The 23272-nt window shown below is 40.8% G+C and overlaps 1 protein-coding gene across 1 annotated transcript in view; it reads right to left on the bottom strand.

Moving 5' to 3' along the window:
• Window positions 1-20935, bottom strand: part of myo1d (myosin 1D) — a 119506-nt gene extending 98571 nt beyond the window's left edge. The window contains exon 1 of the mRNA XM_036142166.1: window positions 20489-20935. Coding sequence (XP_035998059.1) covers window positions 20489-20583 — 95 coding nt within the window. The 5' untranslated portion in view covers window positions 20584-20935. The remainder of the gene's footprint in view (window positions 1-20488) is intronic.
• Window positions 20936-23272: the final 2337 nt, after the last annotated feature.

Genomic DNA, 23272 nt, shown 5'->3' on the forward strand with positions numbered 1-23272 from the left:
GAGTTGAAGGCTTGAAAACAGAGCAAGGCGATCCATCTGCTTCACGCTGATCCTCTCTGATTAAGGAGGATTTAAATGACACACAGGGTTGAGATTAGAGAATCAAGGGTGAAAATAATCTCCCAGAATTGCTATTTATAGATACAGGAACACAAAGGCAATTTAAAGGATCCCAGATTCAAATGCATCTGAAAGGTGAATCGAAAGCAGAACTGGCACAACATCTGACATGAACCTCTATCCCCCCCTCATCTTTCTGTCTGTATAGCTGGGACTGAATGTTTCATTAAACCTTCTGACCGGTAATTTCCCTCCCAAAGGCCAGTCAGGAAACAGGGGAGGATCAAACGGATAAAAGAGAAAGGGGAGGCTGAGAAAGGAATGAGGAGGTGAAAGGGAGGGAATAAAGTTAACACTTGTAGACATGTAGACATTTTCTGAATACCTTCAATAACCAACATACAGTACTGTGGGAGGTGTCATCTTAACATCAACATTCATTTTAAATATTGTCTTACATCTCTGCTTCCTCTGATTTCAGAGATGGTCACAAACGTTGGTTTGCAAATCAAACAATCTGTCAAAAGCATTTAGCTGTGTTCAATAAGACGTAATCCCATAAAGTGTGTTATCCATGTAAGAAACTGTACGAATGGATACCAAACTGACTTGGCACATTAAGGTGTAAAAATAAAACAAAGCAGCTGAACCCGAAAAATCTTGAAAGTCAACAAGTTATTATTGAGTTCAAAGATATTGGTCTTGCTGGGACTCCTTTGCTTTATTAAAGCACTTCTCATGCGCATTCCAGGATCTGCCTCATTAAAAACAGAAGCTGGGCCAAGTTCAGGGTTTTAAAACAGTTGTCACCCCGCTCAAGGTTTCACCATCTGAGGCAGTGCAGCAGGCAAACATAATTCAGCCGTTACGTGCACAGAGGCAGATGACAGTCTGGTTGTTTAAAAATGACTTTATAGGTTTCCGTTTAAACTCCTTCACCGCCCGGTGTTTCTAGTGTATCCAGGGGACTCTGTCTGCCTTAAAAATATCAGCGCAACCCAAATACCGCCCACACAAGCTGCTGCTCAACACACACACAGCGTGTAAACAAGCGCGTCACGCTCGCCTCAGAATTACAGAGCAGGGCCAAACACAACCACCGTCTCCAAAATTGTTTGGGTGGGTCTCTAATGGTTAACTCTGGGAGGAGCAGGAGCGGGTTGTAACATTTTCTCACCAACATGGCTCCATCACACCAGAAGAAAAATGTGGACAAGCCACAAACAACATCTCGCATAAAAAGATAAAAAGGTGAAGTTTCGACGAACGGTGTAATACGTTACATCGATGTCACCATTTTCTCACAAGAAGCGATGTTCCCGCAGCAGCAGGAGTTGTTAGTTTCTTGTATTAAAAAGGGTTTTACCATGTATAACTTGGCTCATACCAGAATCCTCTGATGACCCCGGAAAAAGTTGGGTGGTGTTTCGGCTCGCCAGTTGTGTAAATCTACTGCCCGCGTTCATTGTTTTGGGATGCAAGCAGTGAGAGCAGATTTATGGCAGGATACGTTCAGCAGGGCAAGGTCCTATGCACACTCACACGGATGTCCTAAAAACCTGCCGTTTCTGCTGTGTTTGCACCTCTCATCCAGAAAAGCAAGCCACTTTTTGGGATGTCTGCCGTATGATTAAGTTAATTTTTTTTTTTATTATCTCTGAGATGGTATGAAAACGTTAACTTTACAAACTGACAAAAAATAAATATGATTTTCACCAACAGTTTCATATTTAAGATAATGTGGAAGCTGCCTACCTCCCCATTGTTTGCTGTTAGTTTTTTTTTGTATATGAAGAGTTGAAGTGGGGGCCTTAGTGAAAGAATAAAAATAGTATGTTGATGGGAAAGCAGTGACAACATAAACAGTCTGATTCATACGTGACAGTGTGTACAGTCCTTCACACAAGTATTCACACTCCTTGAACTTTTACATATACCGTCACATTACATCCGCAAACCTTCAGAGCACTTTAAGCAATAGACCAACACTAAATAGGGCAAAATTGAAAAAGGTGACAGTTTTCCTATGCAGCGAACGGCTTTCAGGTGTTACTTTACTAGTAGTAAGAGTCAAACTGTGTATTTTATTCTGAGTACAGCTGTTCTGTGAAAGCCTTGAATGTTTGTTGGGGAACATTAGTAAACAAACATTATGGATACCGGCACACAGCAGAAAGGACAACTATGGCAAAAGGGGCGGAAAGAAAGCCATTGTTGAAAGAGCAGCAGTAGCCGTACCAGCACCAATGGTTCTGTCAAGACAATATAATAAGCAACTTTTATTATAGAAGAAAATTCAGCATGAAAATGTCATCCCTTTTGGTAAAAGATGCCGCAGCTAGTATCAGGCTATAGGGATGCTTTTCTTCAACAGGTACAAGATCAGTTGGTGGTAAAATAGAACAAACCAAAATCCAATGAAGAATCTGTGCTAAGATTGAAAAAATGTTGTTCACAGACACGCTGCACCCAATCTGACAGAGTTTGAGCTATTTTGTAAAGAAATATGTGCAAGGTTTTCGATCCTTATAAGCGTGCCCCAAGGATTTGCAGCTGTAACACCAGCGTAAGGTGCCTTGTGGTGGATGTGATGGAATGCCATCCTATTCATATTTTTATTTGTTAAAAAAAATAAATCAATGCATCCATTCGTTTTCACTTAAGATTTATGTTGCTGGTCTGTCACATAAAAGTCTATTAAAGTACAATAAGGTTGGTTAGAACGTGACAAGATGCGGAAAGAATTTCGACATATAGGACTAGATATGCAAGGCTCTGTAAATAAATTACAGAGCATTTTTTAGAACCCCTCAGAAGGTTCTGAGTTTGAGTCTGTTTTGGTCTTGCGAAATTCCCTCTTGAAACGTTGCTGCTTGAATAGCAATTAGTTGACGCGCTGATTCTGTACCCGAGATCACTGACTGTTCTTGTAGAAAAGATAATGTTATGTTTATAGAGGTTGCATGTTTTTCACAGCAAAAATAACTTAAAAGACAGGAATGCATATATATCAAGCACAAATACAATGAAAATAAAATATGGTATTGATTTCTCTGACCTACTCCACCTAGCCCAATAAAGTGACATTTTAGTTTTTAAAAAAAGGAACAACTTTTATCAGGTTAACATTTATTGCCGGTAAATTAGCAAGATTTACAAGTGGTGTATCTGAACTGCCCTACATTTCCATTATATAACAGAATATGTGGCTGAATTAGCACACGTTATCCGTGTGTGTGTTCCCAGGTCGTCGACATAGGAATTATAAACTGCAGGGAGATAATCCGTATCTGTTCCACTTTTATCTCCCAAGTTCATCGGCGCTTTTGTTTAGAGTAGCATCAAACGTGTTTAGGGTGTATCCCGGTGGTTGTATTGTTGAGAAAAATGATCACTTTCAAAACCATTTATTTTCCTGCCTGTTCATCTCACCACCTCAGCTCGACTCAAAAGAACCACGACTACGTGTTCAGACCAGCTGAGGGCAGACTGAAAATTAATAGCAAATTATACACGTACGCCACATGAAGGCGTGTTCATTCCTTTCTCTGCAAATGTATCCTTTCTGCATCTTTGGTATAAAAATAGCATAGCTAAAACAAGGTCATATTTTGAGTAAACAAAAACTTAAAAAAAACAAAAAAAACAATGAACAGGTACAGTATGTAGAACTTAATCTCAAGGCTATGTTCTGCTGGGAACTCGAGGCGGTTTGTGTCCTTGGCTTCAGCAAAGTCAGAGAGGAACAGGATGAAGGTGGATAAAAAGAACATTCGGAGAAAGCGGAAAACCCAAATAAACCTCTTTAGCTTATAGAGGATGTTGTGACTGCTTCAGATCAGTCAAACATCACAGCGACCAGGGGAGACAAAAAAAAAAAACTGCACCATCGTCGTCTTTGATCAGACCACACAACATAAACTTCAATACCAATGCAGTTTTACCACCGTTGAGTATAACTCAGCTGTTGGTCATTTAATTTGATGTCCCCGAGACATAATTGTTTTGTTTACATTCTAAATCACACAAAATCTTCCGTTTGGGATAGGATAAAGTCACTAAAACCCAAAAATGTAGGATCTCACAAGGATTTTTACATTCATTTTTGTATTTTACCCACTGGATGGAAAATTAAAGCATTAGTGGACAATGTATTCTTAGACTGGGGTTTAAATTAATATTTCTATTTGTCACTGAAACTTTGCTGACACCTTTCACCATTATACCTTCTGAAAAGCTCAGCAGAGCTCTGATGTCCCTCATGGATACGGCCTTGTCCCCCTTTGGTACTCTTAGAAAGCTTAGAACAATTGTGCGCCTTTATGAGTATGCAAATCCTACAATTTGTCTCTCTGCATTTAAAAAAGCTGGATGACCCAGAAGATTTCCAAATCTGAAAAAGAAATTGGACTGGATTGCCTAGATTCTTTCTGGTGTGTGTGGTACCATGAATTGGCATCAACCCGACTGCTATTGTCAGAGTAGCAATCATGTAATAATTTAAAAATACATCTTTAAATCTTCAAACCCTAGACAGGCTTGCATCATGAACATATTTAAACATGTGTGAATGTCATTAAGGGCTTATTTTTAAACCAAACATTTTCAGCTTGATCTGCTCCTTGGCGTTTATTAGAACATTGTCTCCGCCACTCTTTGTGAGCTCTGGCAATGCAGCAACTAAAAATATACATAAGTGCAGTTATTATGATAGAGTATTGAGGTCACTAGGATGAAAAAATAATACATTGAGGACAGTACAGAACTTTATTCTTTAGAAAGGAATTTAATAACAGAAACTTTTACTAGAAAACATACATCATGTAGATGCACAGGCTTAGTAAATATCTTGGTGATAACAACACAAACCAAAACTTCATGGAAATAACAGCAGTTTCAGCATACCCCCTTTTCTTTATGAGATTATGTCCACAAAATTCTCTTTTTTATTTTGATCACAAAAGAGAGCCAACGTTTTTTTTTCTCAACTTTCTTCTTTAAGTCAAATTTCAACTTTACTCCCAACTTTCCAATCCAAAGGGAAAAACAACAACAACAATATTTTTCCCTCCAAGAGATCCCAACACCTGTTTGGATGTTGTTGTAGATTCAAATACATCATTGGTATGCAAAGCATGTATTTATGACACATGCATGATATCCTACTAAATACTCCACCTTTTTGCAATTGCGGTATTCAACAAACTGATATTGCAATAATAAATATGTTAGAATACATGTGTTGTTTTTTTGCAAGTCTGGCACATAAATAAAAAGGCGGTTATTTTTAAAAATAGGTCATCCAAAACATGATACTGTGCCACATTAGCTGACAAAGTGATCACCATCCACTGGCCTGGCATAGTTATTCAGCAGTCATATTTTATAAGGAAATAAAACGTATTTAAATTAGGTTGGTCTCACATATCCTCAAAACCTTCCTGCTTATTTGTTATATAAAGTGTGATAGAGGCTTTCATCATTGTCTGCAACTACCCAACATCTGGGCTCTGCATTAAGGGATTTTGTGCTGTTTTGTAAAGCCTGCTTAGTAAACAGCAGCCCCCACGCTGTGTGTAGGAAGGGAGGCCCATCAACACATATCAACACATATCCCGTCCCTCCAACAGGCGACCCACATCAGTATTTTACCAACATCAGAGGAGTTAGGTGTTTCATCCAATTCCAAAGGCCTCCCAGCAAAAACACAGCATGCACGATTTTTATTTATGGGAGTGATACAGGCCAATACTGTTACTTTATAAAAAAGCAGAATGTCAAAAGGGGATGATGCAAAAAAAAAACAAAAAAAAAAACAAGACGGATGACGGTATTTCGCCTTTCTGACCCAGATTATTCCAGATGCCAAGAGAAATTGGCTCCTGATAGGATGCAGACACTTCAGCTTGGTCACAGTCGGGTCGGAAACTCAAAGATGTAATCTACTTCCGATCAGTGAGCGCACCAAATGTAGGCACGTACGACGCCGTGGGAGCCGTTACTGCAGGAAAACACTCGACGTTAGCTGTTCCCGCGATAAGCGAGGCGTTTTAAATTAAGTCAAAGAAGGTGCATATATGTAAGCAGACATTTAAACGCAACTGTCATTTTTGTGGCGCAATCACGTTGCAGAGAGGCAGGAGGCAAGACTTTCAGTATGTAACAGGAACGCTGCTTTGTCCTTTTGAGCATTTAAACTCTTCCAAAAATGCTGGAAGCAGTGAGTGTGGAAACATAAAAGTTGAAGTAAGGATCTACATTCTCTAGGAAATAATCAGAGACCGTTGATGCTAGCCGTGCTAACTCATCTTAAAATTAAACAATGACTGCTCTCTTATGCTGCATTCATACTGAACATGTTTTTAGCGTCAGGGACATCTGGTTTACATGCAAAGTCTATACTGGACGTGGCCTCTGAGAGCGGCAAGGGGTCCTATGGCGCGTTGGGTTCGGTGCATTTTGAGCTTTGAGTGTCCCAAGTGGCAGATGCTAGCGTTGGAAAATCTGAACTTTGGCAGCTGGACGCTAGCCTAGTGAGACCATCCTGATCTCGCGAGCTTTCAAGGTTTCACTCGCAGATCAGTCTGGCTACTCTCCGTTAAAGAAAATTTAGAGCCGTTCACCAAACAAACGTCCAATCAGCGTTGGCTTTGAGGCGGGTTGAGGTGTGATGCAACGAGAAGCGCGAAAGTTCAGTCTAAAGAACATGGCGGCTTCAGCCGATTAAACTAGCGTTAGCGTGGCTTTCGAGCAAGTTTTATCGGAATTACAGAGTATTTCTTCACTGAAAGAACAGCAAAACACTGCTCTAGAGGCTTTTCTCAGATGGAAAAGATGTTTTTGCTCTTCTCCCGACTGGTTTCGGCAAGAGCTTGTGGTTGTGTTTTCGTCATCGCTGTTAGTACGTGATATGCTTCGTTGATCTGATTGGTTTATTTGGCCCGTCTATCACCAACATAGGCCAATCAGCTAACCAGTATTTTCGCCCCTTCCCAAAATTACTTCAACGGAAGGTTTCCAGATGGATATGCGGAGCAAATACATCTGGCGGAGTCAGGTTAGCATTAACCAATCAGAGACTCCACTACGTGACATAGCAGCGGATTTTCCAACGGAACGAAAGGACCATGAAAAGCCGGGAAATCGACAGCGGAGGAAAAAACTCATCATTGCCGTTTGTGCCCATCCTATTATCTATGATCTGTCGAGATATCACCACAGAGACAGTAAAGGACTTTGCCTGGAGGAGGATTAGCGAGGATCTTGGGTAGGTTACCAAATCTGAAACAGTAAATATTTCCCCGCGTTTGAAGAAAAGATCAAGGCAGCTCCTCCCAAACCTGCATCAGACCAGTCTGTCCACACTTTGCCGACGCTCTGCACAAGCGTCCAAGTTGAGGCGTTGGACGCATTTTTGACATTCTAATCGCGTTTGGTCTGAATGTAGCATTAAAAACAAGCTGCAACCTGAATTCTGATTTTGATATAAATTAATTTATTGCTCACAGAAGGAAAGCTTGGAACACTAATTTATGCTATTCCTATATAATTTTACACTTTCTCATAAAGAAATCTACTAACCTGTCAGATCTGTTTTTGGCAGGTTATAATTTGAATTCCTGAATAGAGTTGTGTGTAGTTCTGTAATATTCCCAGTCAAAAAACGGTTCAGCACCACACCCATTTTACCCAGCTTTCATTTACTTTTATCATTACACAAATCTCCTGACAACTAAAGATAAAGCTTCAACAAACAGGATGTTCCCGTTAGGCTGGCAGGTCTGGAATTTTTTTAGTAAGAATGGCAGGCATTCTGCAGATCAGGTGCTGGACCTTATTGTCTGGTGAAAGTGGCTGTCCACCACACCCATTTTAAACCAAGACACAAGACAGCACGGCATCATGCATTTAGACAAAGGATTTTATAGAATTTAGTTTACAAATTCAAAAAAAGAGCAACAATAATTACGGATAAAAGTGAGGTTTTTGGGTTAGTTGTGGGCCTGGTTCAGAATATTTCAATATGCTGGCCAGCTGCAGAATATGTAATAAAAAATGATGAAAATCTATCCTAAAAAAAAGGAGAGGGTGGATGAATGTGGAGAAACCCAACACTTAAAAGAAAAATAAATGATCCAGTCCAGAGAAATCCAGACATTACCGAATACACTATTTAAGGAAAGAGCCACAATTTCTGTCTTACAAGAAAAACAAGAAAAAAAGCACCAAGTAGAAGAGTAGAAAAGCAGAGGACAATAAATTATCAAGGCTAGATCAGCAACAGCAGCTAAACAAAAAGCTGCAACTTTCATTTTAATTTTGTCTGAATAATCTGAAACTAATCTATATTCTGCCTATTGTTGCATTTAGAAAGACTAATTCTTTTTTGTTGTTGTTTACATTAAGAAATGTCTCAAAAGTGAGATTCTTACATTCCAATAACCTTGATTAAAACTACCACAGTTCTCCTGTATTTACACAAAAACTATAACAAAAAAGTAGAGCATTATATGGTCGTGTTATAAGGATTCCTCTCATTCTAACCCTTATTGTTTCATTGTCGCCATCAGACAAAAGCTTCATTAGGACCATAAGAAATGTTTTAATTCTTTAAATGTAATGTATTTAAGCAAGGAATACTGAAATAATGTTTCATTTTTAAACTTATTGAGGAACATTGTATTTTAAAAACATTTTCTTAACATTAACTTTTTAATTTAGATACAATTGGATCTATCTGCGTTTATACAGTATGTGCTTATGTTTGGGGATATGCAGTTGACAACACAGAACAGTAATTCAGTCTAAACGCTTTTTTCCTTATTTTCCAACACACTTAATACTATAGATTGTAAATTAAAGCACAAGGTGTACTTAACAGAATTATTTACTCATGCAGCAGTCGCTGTGCCTGTACAAAGACTTTCTGCATATGGCATTATAAACAGCTCTATTAATTAAAGTAGTTGTATGGCATTTCTGTATGCAACCATTAGTGTTAAGAAACTAAATAGCATGTACTTTTACCCTTTTTAATTAAAGACTGAGCAAGTGGACAAACAAAAGCACACAATGCAGACCTAAACACGGCAGGGATCAAAGAAAGTGCACTGAATGGTGAAGTGCATTCCAGCCCATTGTCTGAGTACTCCATCACTTTGATGCTGAGAAGCAAAGGGACGTACAGGCTGTGAAAGTGAGTAAGCTGTTCTACCCCCGCTGTGGATCAGGACACAGCAGCTCCAACAGGTGGACCGGACAACAATGAGGGAAGCAGGGAGGGACATCTGAGCAGGGCGGGACACACGGAATGTGCAGATAGGAATGGTGCAATGGCTTTAAAACCACAAACACGCCCGGATCTGAGGAATCTGAGCGACACAGATCGATAAGAGGCACGTGTGTGTGGGAGCTGCACAACCAGACCACCGAGAGGTTTGACGGTGGTGTAATGTTGCAGGGAGAGGATGCGGCTTCTTGTTAAATCATGAGCCAGACAGTTTACATGTGAGGCCTGACAGCTTCATACCCCCAACAGAGACTCTGTTAGGAGCTTCATAGTGATGGGTTTCATGTCTAAGAAACACAAGATTACACAAGTCGCTTTGAGTTGTATTCATAAGAGAGGATTAAAAACTTACAGAATAGATTTACTCTTTTCTTTGAGGCTCGACCTCTGTGTGTAAAATAAATCCCTCCATCCCTCCCAGGAAGTGAAGAAATCTTTTTTCCAATAAAAAGACATGGTGAATAAAACCTTCTATTTTGCACTCGGCCACTATTCTTTCCAAGACATTTGCAATGAAGTAATATTTTAATTTTGATTGCTAAGACCTAATATTATACAACAGATTTTTTAATGAATTAAAATGTATTAAAGATCAAATATCTTCCCAAAAGGTTTCCAAATAGATGGCACAGTCTGACTGCAGTTTGTAAACTGAGTGGCACACCGACTGATTCACCAGGAATCAGAATATGCTTGTTTTCTAAGATAGCAAATGAATGAAAACCAAGAGTCACTATTTTAGTTTTAACTGGGAAGTCTGAACGTGCCCACCACGTGTGCATCAGTGAGCTACTGCGGGTTATTCAAAGTTAAACAAATCCTTCATGCCACAGCTTTGTTGCTGGATGCAAAACAAACTAAGTAGATTGAAGACTGTTTATTTAGTTTACAGAGGTGTTATACAGCCTCTAGGCACCCAGAACATAGGTTCCCAGCCAGACGCTTAAACATGCTCAGCAAGCCCATGAATGTCCTCAATCTTTATGTTTTACCTAAACGTTTAAACAAGTCTTTTAGTGGTGACAGAAATATGTAACACACTTATTTAATGAATTTTGGAAAGAATAATTTAGTTGGAACAACAGCATGACTCAACAGTAAATTAAAAGGTGCATAGCTACGTTATTTGACTTTTTTATTTGTTTATACGTGAGTAGCTCACTTTGGTTTTTATGAAAGATTATCACATCCTGCTGGTGTATTAGTTGTTATTTTGGTGTTTTATGCTTTGTTCCTGCTCAATTTGGACTGTCGCTAGGAACACAGTACATGCGTTGGTGTTCACTGAAGCGGACGCTAAACCTGCCAAGGCTAGGATGTGACCGCGGAGTTGAGGAAATGTTCCGATACGAGGCTCTTAAAGTTGCTGTAGATCGTTGGTCTTCGATCACGCCGAGCTACCGCTTTACTGCGAGGCATTGCAGGAGGGTCCAGCATAATTTACAATTGATTTATAAATTCAGCAAATCGCCGTTTTGACACTTCGGCGACACTGTCAGTAGATGTTGCCACGTTTGTTAATATTTTTTTGATTGCACCCGAGAGGAAATTATTTTTCGGCACAAAAAGGACTATCAAAACACTAATAAGATGGAGGCTTGGTGTATATAACCTTATTTTATCGTGATCAAACGGTTTTTGGTCTTTTGTTTCATAAGCACATTATGTACCATCAAAATGGGTTGAGAGGTGTCTGTTCTAAAATAGACACCTTGAAGCTGGACTCACACGAACAAGCTAAACACATTTTATGCCCTTAGAAAATACTTACATTTTCACCAGGAGTAACTCATGTGAAAAGATGTTGTATGTGTATAGGCCTCCAAAAGGCAGATTCATTTGCCAGGAGAAAAATTATAATAAAAATGGGAAATAGGCCCTTCCTGCTCTGGCTTAATAACTCTGTCAAACTGACAGGAAACATTTTAAATTAAGACAAACATGAGGAACCACATCACATGGTTCTACCCAAAGTGGAGTGTTACACAGCTGACCTCACCAGCGCCCATGACCGTAACACCATTGAGCGAGCAGCGACAAAGCTCCCGGCAACTCCGAGAAAGAAAAGCGAACTAGAAAGCCTGTTGCACCTCTTTCCATGAAGGATCTGCAACCATCAAGAGTCGTTGGGGATCGGGGTGTTGGTTGTGTGGAGCTTTCTTTGGATATAGATTTTCCTCGATAGTCGGACAACATCAGTTGCAATTAACTTATATTTCCATCAGTTCCCTTTTTTATCTTCCACTATCCTTGAATTTTAGCATCTTGGTCACCATCTACATGACGTTTGAGCATAAAAGGCAGTGAAAGTCCTTTGCTAATGGCCAACTAAATCGTTTGCATGCATGGCATTATTGCATGGAACTTGAAATATAATAGCTTCCCAAATATTGCAGCCAAGCAGTCCTTTTCCATAATACAATGAGAATCGAGACTTGATACATTGTGCAGCTCTAAATCTTACAACCCTATACAAAATGGACGAGAAGGGCAATTTACAGCCCAGCATGAATGTGACATTCATGCCCAAGATGAGTGTGTGTAAACTTCTGATCAGCACTGTAAGTAAAAGAAAACGCCACAAAGCCCCTTGGTGGATTGAATCAACTACTTCTTTCAGAGAAGGGGCTTAAACAAAAGTTCATGAAGCATCCTTGAAAAACCTTCAATTCATGGCAGCCATCATCCTTTACAGCCAACCTAAGGACAGCAGCAGATTGAGACTGAATTTTTCAAAACCATACCAGCTGTTAAAATAAAAGAGCATTAAGTTATTAAAAATATTGAACAATGAAAATGATTCCCTCTACTTATTCTGCAAGAATCGTATATTTACTGAGAAAATAAGTGGCATAATTCATTAGGCCAGATGTTCCATGTAGCAGATTACATACAGAACCAGAACCAGCTTTATGTAGCCATGATTGTGTGCACAATAAAAGGACTTGGACTTTAGTTACAGAGCTCACACTGAACAGCCATACAGGGACAAGAGAAATATTTTTTTTTAAAAAGCAGCACTCAAGAAACTATGACACAGGTGTGTTAAAAGTAGACTACAAATAGAAAAGCCTGCTCCTGACCCCGTCTGCCAACTCCTTCGGTCCACAAATGAGACATCTCTGAGGCCTGGTGAGCCCATTTCAGGGGGGGGGAGCTGCACAGACACAGCCCTGTTTATGCAGAAATGGTAATGTGTTTCAGATTACAGCTGGTTGTATGGAAATTCCTGTGGCGAGACTGGTCTGTTCCCTGCTGGATCGCAGGGGAAAGCAGGCCTACGGGGCATTTCTTAGGGAGCCTTCTATGAATCCAGTCGGCTCAGGGAAGTCTATTTTCCCCTCTCTGTTAGCAAGAACCCTCCCAGTGAGGCAGCCCGTTTTGAGAGGCACTGGAGAAACACTTTTAGGTTTTACGGTGAATCTAGACAGGCCGAACATTACTGGAACCGAGAGGGTTGCTTTTACACAAGTTATCAGCTACTCTGATGGAATTCACTGGTTAACGTCCTACACTTAACCAAAACTTTCAAGTGGTCTTTACAGATACTCTCCCTGCAAGTGCTAGAAAGTAACCTAAGGTTACTGGTTAGTTCTGGAAAGTAAATGCCGCAGTGACACACCCACCATCAGCCTTTTCATGTTGGTGATTGTAATTAGCCCTCATACTTCATTGCTGCTGTTTTTTTTGGACAGAGTAAATGAGAGAATAGCCTCCGTCTTGGCAATCGTCTATAAATATTCTCCTCCAGTCGGTGACCACGGCAAGGAAAAAGAACTGTAATAAGCAGGTTGGGGGAAAAAAAAAATAGTCTTAGAGGCATCCGCCGCCTTTCTGTTGCAGGGAACTAGCACTTTGCTGTGTTGCACATGGATGATAAATGGATGAATGGAAGCTCCGCACAGAAAGCTCCATATGACGCGATACAAGATGTCAATATGTTTAATGTAGAGAGGGACGGAAATAGGAACACGGGCTTAATTATTGACCTTTATCCAACAGGAGGAGGAGACCTTTAACCAAATCTCCAGGATGATCCTTATTTTACAATGCTGCTTAGAGCCCTGGGTTTACTTTGCAAGAGAAAGAAGCAGAAAAGTTTGGTCTTCTTATGCACTACACGTCTTCCACTTTACCCGCAGAGTGACAATGAGAACCGCTGCCCTTTTAAAACCCGCAGCAAGACAATTTGTCAGGTAATTTTAAAGTTAAATCCAGGAATTCCTAGAAACAGCTAACCTTAATTTGGTTAGGTCAGAACTGTGATTTATTCAAATCATCTGAGCAGTAAAATCCTTCGCAGCGTTGAATCGCACGCGCGCCAAACTGTACAAACGACTTGCTGAGCAAGTCGGGGAGGCCACAGGAAACAATGAAGCGTCGAGAGCCAAGGGCAGGGAAATGCCAGCTTTCCTGCTCTGCTCTGTATCACCGAGGCTCCCCGGTCAAAGTCCTCTTTAACTCCTCGTGGATGGGTCCAAGGGTCAAATCACTCGGAGTAATTCAGCGGTTACATTCGAAGCCTGAAGAAAACAGCCTTTGCAGTCACCCACCGGGGAGAAATAACACAGCCTTCAGAGTTTATAGAGCAACGAATTTATAACCCGAGGTTGAAAACAATTTAACAAGCAGAGCTGAAACCACATTAGTGGAATTTAGACTGTTTGTGTATTACTCTAGCTTTGAAGCAGAGGACATGAACATTGCTCCCTACCCATCGGGAGCTTTATTACAGACATCTAAAAGAAAACAGCAAAAGCTCTAGTTTAGCATGTTTTTACATTTTTAGCAAATAATAAATATGAAGTCTTGGAAAGCCTGTTAGTTTGGAAACAGAAAACCCCTCCCATATTAATTTAAGCGAAACATGCAGCCTTTTTTTTTTTTTTTTTCCCACTGGGCTGCAGGAATCAGACTAAACAATGCTGCCTTATAAAGACATTTCAGATGTGGGACAGGATGTCAGATCTCCAGGACGCTGAGAACGTTTACATGCTGCCATGCTGTTATTTAGTTTTTGCTTTATTTAATCACTTTTCTACTTTGAGTGACACAGGTTTTCTTCCCCCCAACCTTTTAATAAAAAAAAGTTTTGTTTGCACATCATTTTTTAAAATACTGTAGTACTTTCAATGAGTAGGATCAGTATTAGAAATGCTGATTTTATGTGAGAGTTAGGTTGCCTCTGTGTGTCTTTCTAAGCATAAAACCCAGGTCTTTGGCATAAGCATTTATATTTGGATGGCAACTCTTACTTTGCCCAGCAAAAACTATTCATATACCTTGAACGATTCTGCAATTTGTCACATCACAACTACAAACTAGGCCTGGGTGATAAACAAAAAAAGTTACTGATACTGAAATTTACAAAAAATAATGGACATAATTTTGCCCAAATGTCGGTATTAAAAAAAAATAAGAAAAGTCGTTTTATTCGTTTCATTTTATTCAGATTATATGTGATACACAAAAAAGTCCATCGTTGTGAGGTGGAAACAAAATTATAGTTTTATAAATTATGACGAATAAAAATAAAAATAAATGTGTTGTGCGCTTGTATTCAACCCCACTGCGTCAGTACTTTGTTGAACTATCTTTTGCAGCAAGTTTAGCTGCAAGGCTTTTTTCTGATATGCGTCTACCAGCTTTGTAAATCTAGGGACTGAGATCTTTGCCCGTTTCTTCTTTGTGAAATGGCTCAAGTTACATTATGTCAAAATGGGAAGAAAACAAGTCTTGTGAACACTTTAGCAAGGCACTGTATCTCCTGAAACTTCCCAAGACCCCACAAGAATGTGAACTTTTATCTTGGCATCTCTACAAAAGGACTGGGCATCTGATTGGGCTCTATTTTGAGAATACCAGAACAGCCTGCAGAGGTCAACTTCCAGTCAAACCAACCGAATGTCAGCTTAAACAACGATGTCTCACCAGGAGTACTTTTTTTCCCCCCAAATCAGGGCTTAATTGCTGCCACAAGGGAATGTGATTAACTACCCGACATAGCAGCGCTTTAACAACAGTAGAAATCCCCTATAATGAAAGGGGGGGGGGGGGGGGGAACCCAGCATGAATGCTTGCCAACTTCAAAGAAAACCTTAAAATTGTAGGAGATATGTTTTACGTAAACTATTTTGCTGGGAGAGCTGAAGTTGGTTGTGCAGCAGCAGCTCCTTTGAGGCTGAGATACACAGAGCAGATGTGCTCCAGACCAACATGTTTTACGTAACTGCAGCGACCCAAACGGAGAACATTAGATGCCCTCTGGATCCGACGCTTAAGTGGTCCGCTTGCACTCAGACACGCACACTCGCACTTGCCTGCATGAACGCACACACACATGTGGAGGGCTAAAAGGGGGGGTGGGAGAGAGCAAAAAGGAAGCGCTCCTGGGTCCCGGTCACACCCTCTACAAATAACAATCTGCACACGCCACCTCCGGACCGAGCCGTCTGGCTGGAGGGGAAAACAAACAGACAGAAAACGGGAGAGGGGTTGGAAAAATGATGCCTGGTGCCGTCTGGTAGCTCTCTCGGGTCTTACAGCCCGACTGCTGAAGCTACCGTTCACACCACGGACGCTGATCTAATTTAAAAAGCATGGCAGTAAAACCACCGTCAACCAGGAGGTCTGTCTGCTCTAGAAAAACACATTCACTTGTATACCTGGCACTCTTTACTGAAGAATTCTTTAGTTTCACTGCTTCAAATAAGGAAGAGAGAGAAAAAAAATAATCACTGAATAAAACACTTGCTTGAGTTTTATACCGCTGATCACTTTATTTAAAGACAAACCCACAATAAATGTGGGTCAAAGTAAATAACCCTTGCTTTAATTCTAAGAATTTGTATGTATACAGTATACGATTTATTTAGAAAGAAATAATCCATTATAAAGACCTACGTGTTAGACAGCTTTAACCTCAGATGAACAACATGCTAAGGCGCAGTCGGCCATAACTCAATAGCAATGTGCTAACAATCGTGACGTTCAGACACTTGCACCGTCACCTTTAGCAGCAATAACGTGATGTTATCTTCAGTATGACTTCATCGGTCTTCCATTGGTGTGGAGAAGTTTTGCACCCGTCCTTCTTGTGTTTTAGTTCTTTGAGGTTCGCAAAAAAACAAACATTTCTGACAGCCCTCTTAAAATCACAGTACAGCAACATTTTAAACGAGTTTAGCGTCTGGACATTGACTGGGGTCTTTGCAGAATCTTGATTCTTTTCTTTTTCCCCGACATTCTTTGGTAGATTTGCGCCCATGTTCTGTTTGGACCATGCTTTTGCTTTCAAACAGACTGCCTTGTATTTTATGCTAGAATGCTAATTCTCTAAAAGTTCATGGTTGACTTACACTGCCAGGTGCTCAAGTCCTATGGCTGCAAAACAAGGCCAACCCATCACTCCTCCACCACCATGATTCACAGTTGGTAGGAGCTTTGTGGCAATATGCCGCATTTTGGTTCTCCCCAAACAAGGCACTATCCATTAGGGGCCAACATTTCTACTTTGGGTTCATCTGTACAAAGGACATTGTTCCAGAACAATGGTGGTTTATTCGGATGCAACTCCGCAAACCTAAGCTGTGCTGTCATATTCTTTAGATGGCGGAGATTTTCTCCTTGCAAGTTTCTAAGCCAATCATATTTGCCTGTTCATCAACTTGAACATTTAATAGTAAATTATACATTTAATTTGGAAGCACCTTTCAAAAAACACCCAAGGGCCCTTCAAAGAGAAAGCAAATGACAGAATAATTATTTGCAGAAATAATAAAAAGTAAACAAAAATAACAAAATATAAATTACCAATTCGAAATATGAACCAGTGGGAAGACCTAGTGCCTAAGGATGCACTGAATCACCTGCAGGACATGTTCTGAAATGTACACTTGTCACCACAGAGATCTGGAGATAAAATGCTTATTCTATTTTGTTTTTATGCTAATCTTTTGCTATCTTTTGGAGCGAATCGGGAGTCATGCTGGTGCAGAAGTAAAAACAGAGCAAACCTTTCTTGAATTGTTTTCACATCTTTGATGTTACGCATACCATGTTGAGCTCACATTTCGAAATGGAACAAAAACGTTTTTAACGTGATGAATGTAACAGGAACACAACTGATCCATGCATCATTTAACAACCCTCTATTACATTTTACACCGTTTTTCAGGGGCAAACTTTGAATACGTTCAATGTAAGTGTGTGTGTAGGCAGCAAAGATGGAGTTTAGCTGTAGCACATATACGCAAGGTTTTTGCCTGTCGTCAGCATTGTTTTCTATTTGCTTCTATTTTCTTTAAAGCTCAGAATACGCACAGTGGCTAGTTTGAGTCTTGTAAGGAAGCCGTTCAAGTGACGCAACTAGTGACACCAGCCCCTACCCAAATAGTAACCAGCAGTCTTCAGTTGCGTTAGGCATTGATAGCTTGGAACCCCAGCCAAAAACGTACCAACAATGCGGCGGGTACCATGGAACTGTTACTAATGGTAAACCCATAACCGAGGAGAGCCAGGCTGACTTGGTACTAATGAAAAAGGGCCTTTTTGTGAGGACCTATCTTATTAATCTAGGTCTAAACTTCTCCCCTCACTTTAAACTCAACTATGCCTTTAGCTTCACTTCAAAAATGGGAATATTAACTTAAGGCTTAAGATCCAACCTTAAAATAAAAAATAGATGCATCAGTCTTTCTGTTTTGCATTAAGACCATAATGATTATTATGGAGCCCCTAAAAGGACATTGAATGAAAAATAAAAAAAAAATTTCACGTGTGCCACATACTTTCTCGTGCACCATTTTCACTGACTAAAGATGTCAGCAGTAGCGGTTTTTGGCACGGGCAAACCAGGCAGCAGACACTTTTTTCAATGACACATAGGGGGCGGCATGACCAGTTTTTTTATATTATATATATATATATATATATATATATATATATATATATATATATATATATATATATATATATATATATAATCTGCCACCAGTCGGTGGTCAAACTGTTTTCTGGGGTTTTTTCCCCCTTTTTCCCTCTTTCTACCCGATAATAAAACACAGCCGCGGTGATACGCAGGCACAAAGCCGCCCTGCGGCCACAGGTGACGCAGTACAACATCAGGCTGAGTCAATCTGATATTATGCGAGATACAAATAGCAAGAGAGAGACTAGAGTGAGTTAAAGTAGCAAAGATGCTGGAAAAAAAGGGGAAAGAAATTAGTGGAGTACAGAAAATGTCTGCAGGATGCAGCCTGTGTAAAAATTACCCAGTTACGTCTTTTTACCGTTTTTTAAGCTGTGGGACCGAAGACAGCCAGGCCAGTAAATGACCGAGCAGCATGACACCTGGTTAGCAAACACCCCCTACATGATATCATCCCATCCTTGGTATAGGTGTGTTTAGGATGTGTTCAGGGCACACAGAACATTTAAGGTTACACTATATGTGTATAAATAATTACTCTGTTTTATCGATTAAAATGAATGTCGATCCATACTGGCACCAGGAAGAACGAGACATTACTGGGGCGTTTGTGTTCAAAGGATAATATTTTATCAACTACAGGCGACATCCTGTTTTCCTGTGGTTCGACATCAACTATTTGAGGCCAGTTTCAGTCGAGGTCATGGAGTTGATGCAGAGGGTCAGAATAATAGTGATAGGAGTGATGAGGAGGAACAGAAGTAGGAAAGGGTGATGATGGAGAAGGAGGAGGAGGAACGACCTAAAACAGAGTGTTTCCATTGAATCATATAAAACCTCCAAGGATTGCTGTCCAAACCAAGGCCTTTTGACATCTAGCTAACAGGCTGAAAAGGTTGATTAACTTCAGGTCTAGCTTATATTTGAATGTATACCTATACTAAATATTTACTTTGATATATATGATATATATGTGATAAGCTGCTTGTTTAGTAAATTGAAAAATATTTATTTATTGCGGGCGAGGGGGGGGGGGGGGGTTTGTAGAAGGGGTTTTCACCCGGGGAGTAATTGAATGTAGAGCCGCCACTGGACATCAGCCGGCCGCAGACCTCTGAAACATTTTGAAAACGCAAAAATATACCCAGTACTGTTACCCAGAAGAAGAAGGAGGACAAGATTAGTTCGTTCATTTCTACATTTTCTTAATCCATTGACATATCGTTCCGTTCCTGTACACAAATTAGCAATCTGGTGTGCATGAGAAAGTATCTGGTCCATAGAAGAAAGTAAAGAAAATACAATAAATAATAATTATTTAATATCCTTCCAGGGACTCTGTATCTTATGATAGGTAGGTAAATAGCCAAACGACTACTAATACATGATGTTTTGGTTGGCTAATGTGCTTGAACAATATCGGGTTATTATTTAAGAGGAACATCATGATGTTTTAACCCTCTTGATCAGAATCATATTTCAAACCAGTGTTACGATTGTGGATGCTGCTGTGGAATTATTCTTAAAAAACTGAACGAATCCCCCCAATAAATAAATAACTCATTCAGTTTCCCTGAGCCGTTTTGGGTATTCGGCAGTCACAAAACGCATGTAAACAAACGCCTATTAATAGAGAACTTCAAGTCTTCCAACGAGAAGCGTAACAAAGACCCTCTCGGTCCAGTGCTGCTGAATTAGACACTAAAAGCTCCAACCGAGGCTGGGGATCAGTTTGCACTTTCATCACAGATGGCAGAGGTGAGGAAGAGGAGCCACTATCCGCGCCTGAGCCGCGTAAAGTTACCTGTTCGTTAAAGGAGCACGCCCTGACGTCATGCTGCGCTACCCAGCTGACAGAGAGAGAGAGCCTGGATGAATAGCTTGGGTGGAGTCGCACATTTTTCAAAAAAAGGGAGTCCACCTGTTCGGTCTGAAAGCGAATACGAGCTATTGCTGCAAAATGTACACAACAAATACAACTAAGAAAATGTATAACCATCAAAAAATGTAACTAAAAGTTAATGTAAAACAACGGTGAACAACTGTATAGAGTTGCACACACTGGTATGGATGTAAACTTTTTAAAGCACCTGTTGACGCCCTCCTTTTTAAAATCAATTTCTGCCTGGAAAATAATTAAACTGAAATTTTTTAAGTGCCAGTCCTCTTTCGTCAGCGCAGCGGCTTCAGAAAGGTGAGAGACCGCTTACCTGAGTTTTAAGTTGGCCATGAATTCCTCCATTGACACGTTGTCTAAAAGCACAAAGTCTGCCTTCCCAAACTCCAAGCTTTCGTGTTCTGCCATTCTGTTGCAGTGTTGTTTTCACCGACGAGAGAACAAGAGACGTAACAAAAGAACTTGTTTTAAAGTGCCTGGAAATAGGTGAGCATTGGTGGTCTTCCCCGAGCTCCGTCTTCTCAGAGAGCGCTTCGCATTTTGATTTGTTTGGCAAGTCAAACTATAGATCCTCTCGGGATTAAATAAGCTCGAGCATCTATTTAAAAGCCTCTCCGTCTGAGCACAAGACGTTGTTCTCCTTTAACAGCTCGGTTTCTCCGCAAGAAGAAAATCCTCATGTCCATACAAAGTTCCCTGCTCTTCCCTGAAGTCGTTCAGTCAAAGCGTGCGTAAGCTTCGGCCGTTTTCGCCCTCAGCTTCCCTTCGTGCTGCGCAGACCTTAGAGAGCAGACGCGGCACGAGCGTCGCACGTCAACGCGGCCGCCATATTGTGACAGGCACACGAGGGGAAGCCGTGCCAGACTGTTCTGTTCCATTGACTTAAAAAATGTGGTAATGTGCGCTCTGTTGGGAGGGTGTAAGGGATTTGCACACCCCTTTTACAATTCCATCATTTAGACACTAAAGAAAAGGGGACCAAGATAAATAAAATTCAAACTATTCCACCGAAAATTTGGAACAGGGCTTCATCTGACTAGATAAAATACAGTGAGACCAGCGGTGTCCTGGGATGCTCCTGCACCCCAGTACAGGGAGACAGGTGGAGGGAGATATCACTCTTGGGCAGTGGCTCCATCCAAATACATCTAATTAAAGCTCCTAGCTCCTGTTCCTTGACCTTTCATGAGGTCAACAGTAAGAACACTATCGTGTGTAGGAAAGGCGTTTCGGACGGCAGTGCCAATTTCGGACAGCCTTTAATTCTGGCATTACTCAACAACGCACACTGACATTGTGTGAGGACATTTTTTTTACAATACAAAATACATCTTCAAGCTTGTTGGCATTATTTCGTAATTGAAATGTAGCAAGCTCTTAGACAATCCATTGCAGTTTCAGTTTGTGTGGCAACATGACATGAAGAATGCCCAGGAGATGGAGCCCACTATACACCTGAATTTCTTCTCTGTAGGACAATAATGGATAGTTCTATTCTAAGTGTCGTTCAATCAAAAGAGAAATAGCCCACAGCCACGTCACTTGCATATAATGTTCATTTATTGTTTGGATTGTCAGCATCATTGGTACTAAACTGAAAATATATAATGTTATAGAAAAAAACAACTGATCAAAATCACTTGAACATCGATGTGAGCGTTTCTCAGTTGGCAGCCAGACTTGTACTAGTTTCCAGGGCCAATTTGCCACTTTCAATATGGCAGACGATTGGACCGAGGTGGTCTGCGAACTGGTTGCGTCTATTGCTTTATATGTCTGTGTCCTCCTGCCACCCGCCCCGCCCCTCCGCCAATGGGATTGCAGCGTCCCATCATAAACGCGGCGGTGTTTTTGGGCAGACTCGGGGAAGACTGTTACCTGACTCCGCCAGATAGATTTGCTCCGCATATCCATCTGGAAACCTTCCGTTGAAGTAATTTTGGGAAGGGGCGAAAATACTGGTCAGCTGATTGGCCTATGTTGGTGATAGACGGGCCAAATAAACCAATCAGATTCGTCGTCGCTCTGTTACGAGCGACGACGAAAACACAACCACAAGCCAAGCTACTCTTGCTGCTGCAAGTAAAGGCTCGTTAGCTCAGCAGAGAAATACTCTGTAATTCCGATAAAACTTGCTCGATAGCCGCGCTAACGCTAGTTTCATCGGCTGAAGCCGCCATGTTCTTTAGACTGAACTGACGCGCTTCCCGTTGCGTCACACCTCAACCCGCCTCAAAGCCAACGCTGATTGGACGTTCGTTTGGTGAACGGCTCCAAATTTTCTTCAACGGAGGGTATCCAGACTGATCTGCGAGTGAAACCTTGAAACCTCGCGAGATCAGGATGGTCTCACGAGGCTAGGAAGACTGGGCATTGTGTAAGCCTGGAGGCGTCGCAAGTATTCCCAAAGACCACTGCTTCGAGGCGATGACGAAGCCTGCAAAAAAAAAAAAAAAAAAAAAAAAAAAAACAGAAGGAAAACCACATCATTATTTTTTATTTTATGTTGTGCTCGGTTACCATAAAAGGGAAAAAGTGGAGCTGTCTCAAAGGGTTGTGAATAGGAAATAAATGTGTGTATGGCGACGTTTTCCTAAACCCGAACCAGTCCAGGGTTTATTAATCGTATAAAGCTGATGTTTTAATGTCTGATTGTGGCTTCTCGTTTCAAAGCAAAGCCACCAGGCTCATGGTGGTTTTAGTGTGCCACCTAGTGTAAAACATGTGCAAGTTGACTTTAAGGCAATGCAGGCTAGAATACGCTAAAGCAAAGCGGGTTATAGAAAGCTTTGTGAACATGGTGTGCCAGGTGACCAGAAAATAGCTAAAATTGGCCAACTATAGTTTGAGCAATAATTTATCTAACCATCCATTGTCTATACCCGCTTATCCCTGCAGGGTCACAGATGAGGAGAGAATCCATCACAGGGCCACAGCGAGACACATGAAAAACAACCATGCACACACACTGATATACCTATAAGGGCAATTAACCCACCAATCGTGTTTTTTGGACAGTGATAGAAAGCCAGAAAAGAACCTACACATAGGGGAACATGCAAACTCCATGCAGAAACAACCCAGGACCTTACTTGCT

Source organism: Fundulus heteroclitus, chromosome 10 (genome assembly GCF_011125445.2).
Source record: "Fundulus heteroclitus isolate FHET01 chromosome 10, MU-UCD_Fhet_4.1, whole genome shotgun sequence".
Classification (NCBI taxonomy): domain Eukaryota; kingdom Metazoa; phylum Chordata; class Actinopteri; order Cyprinodontiformes; family Fundulidae; genus Fundulus; species Fundulus heteroclitus.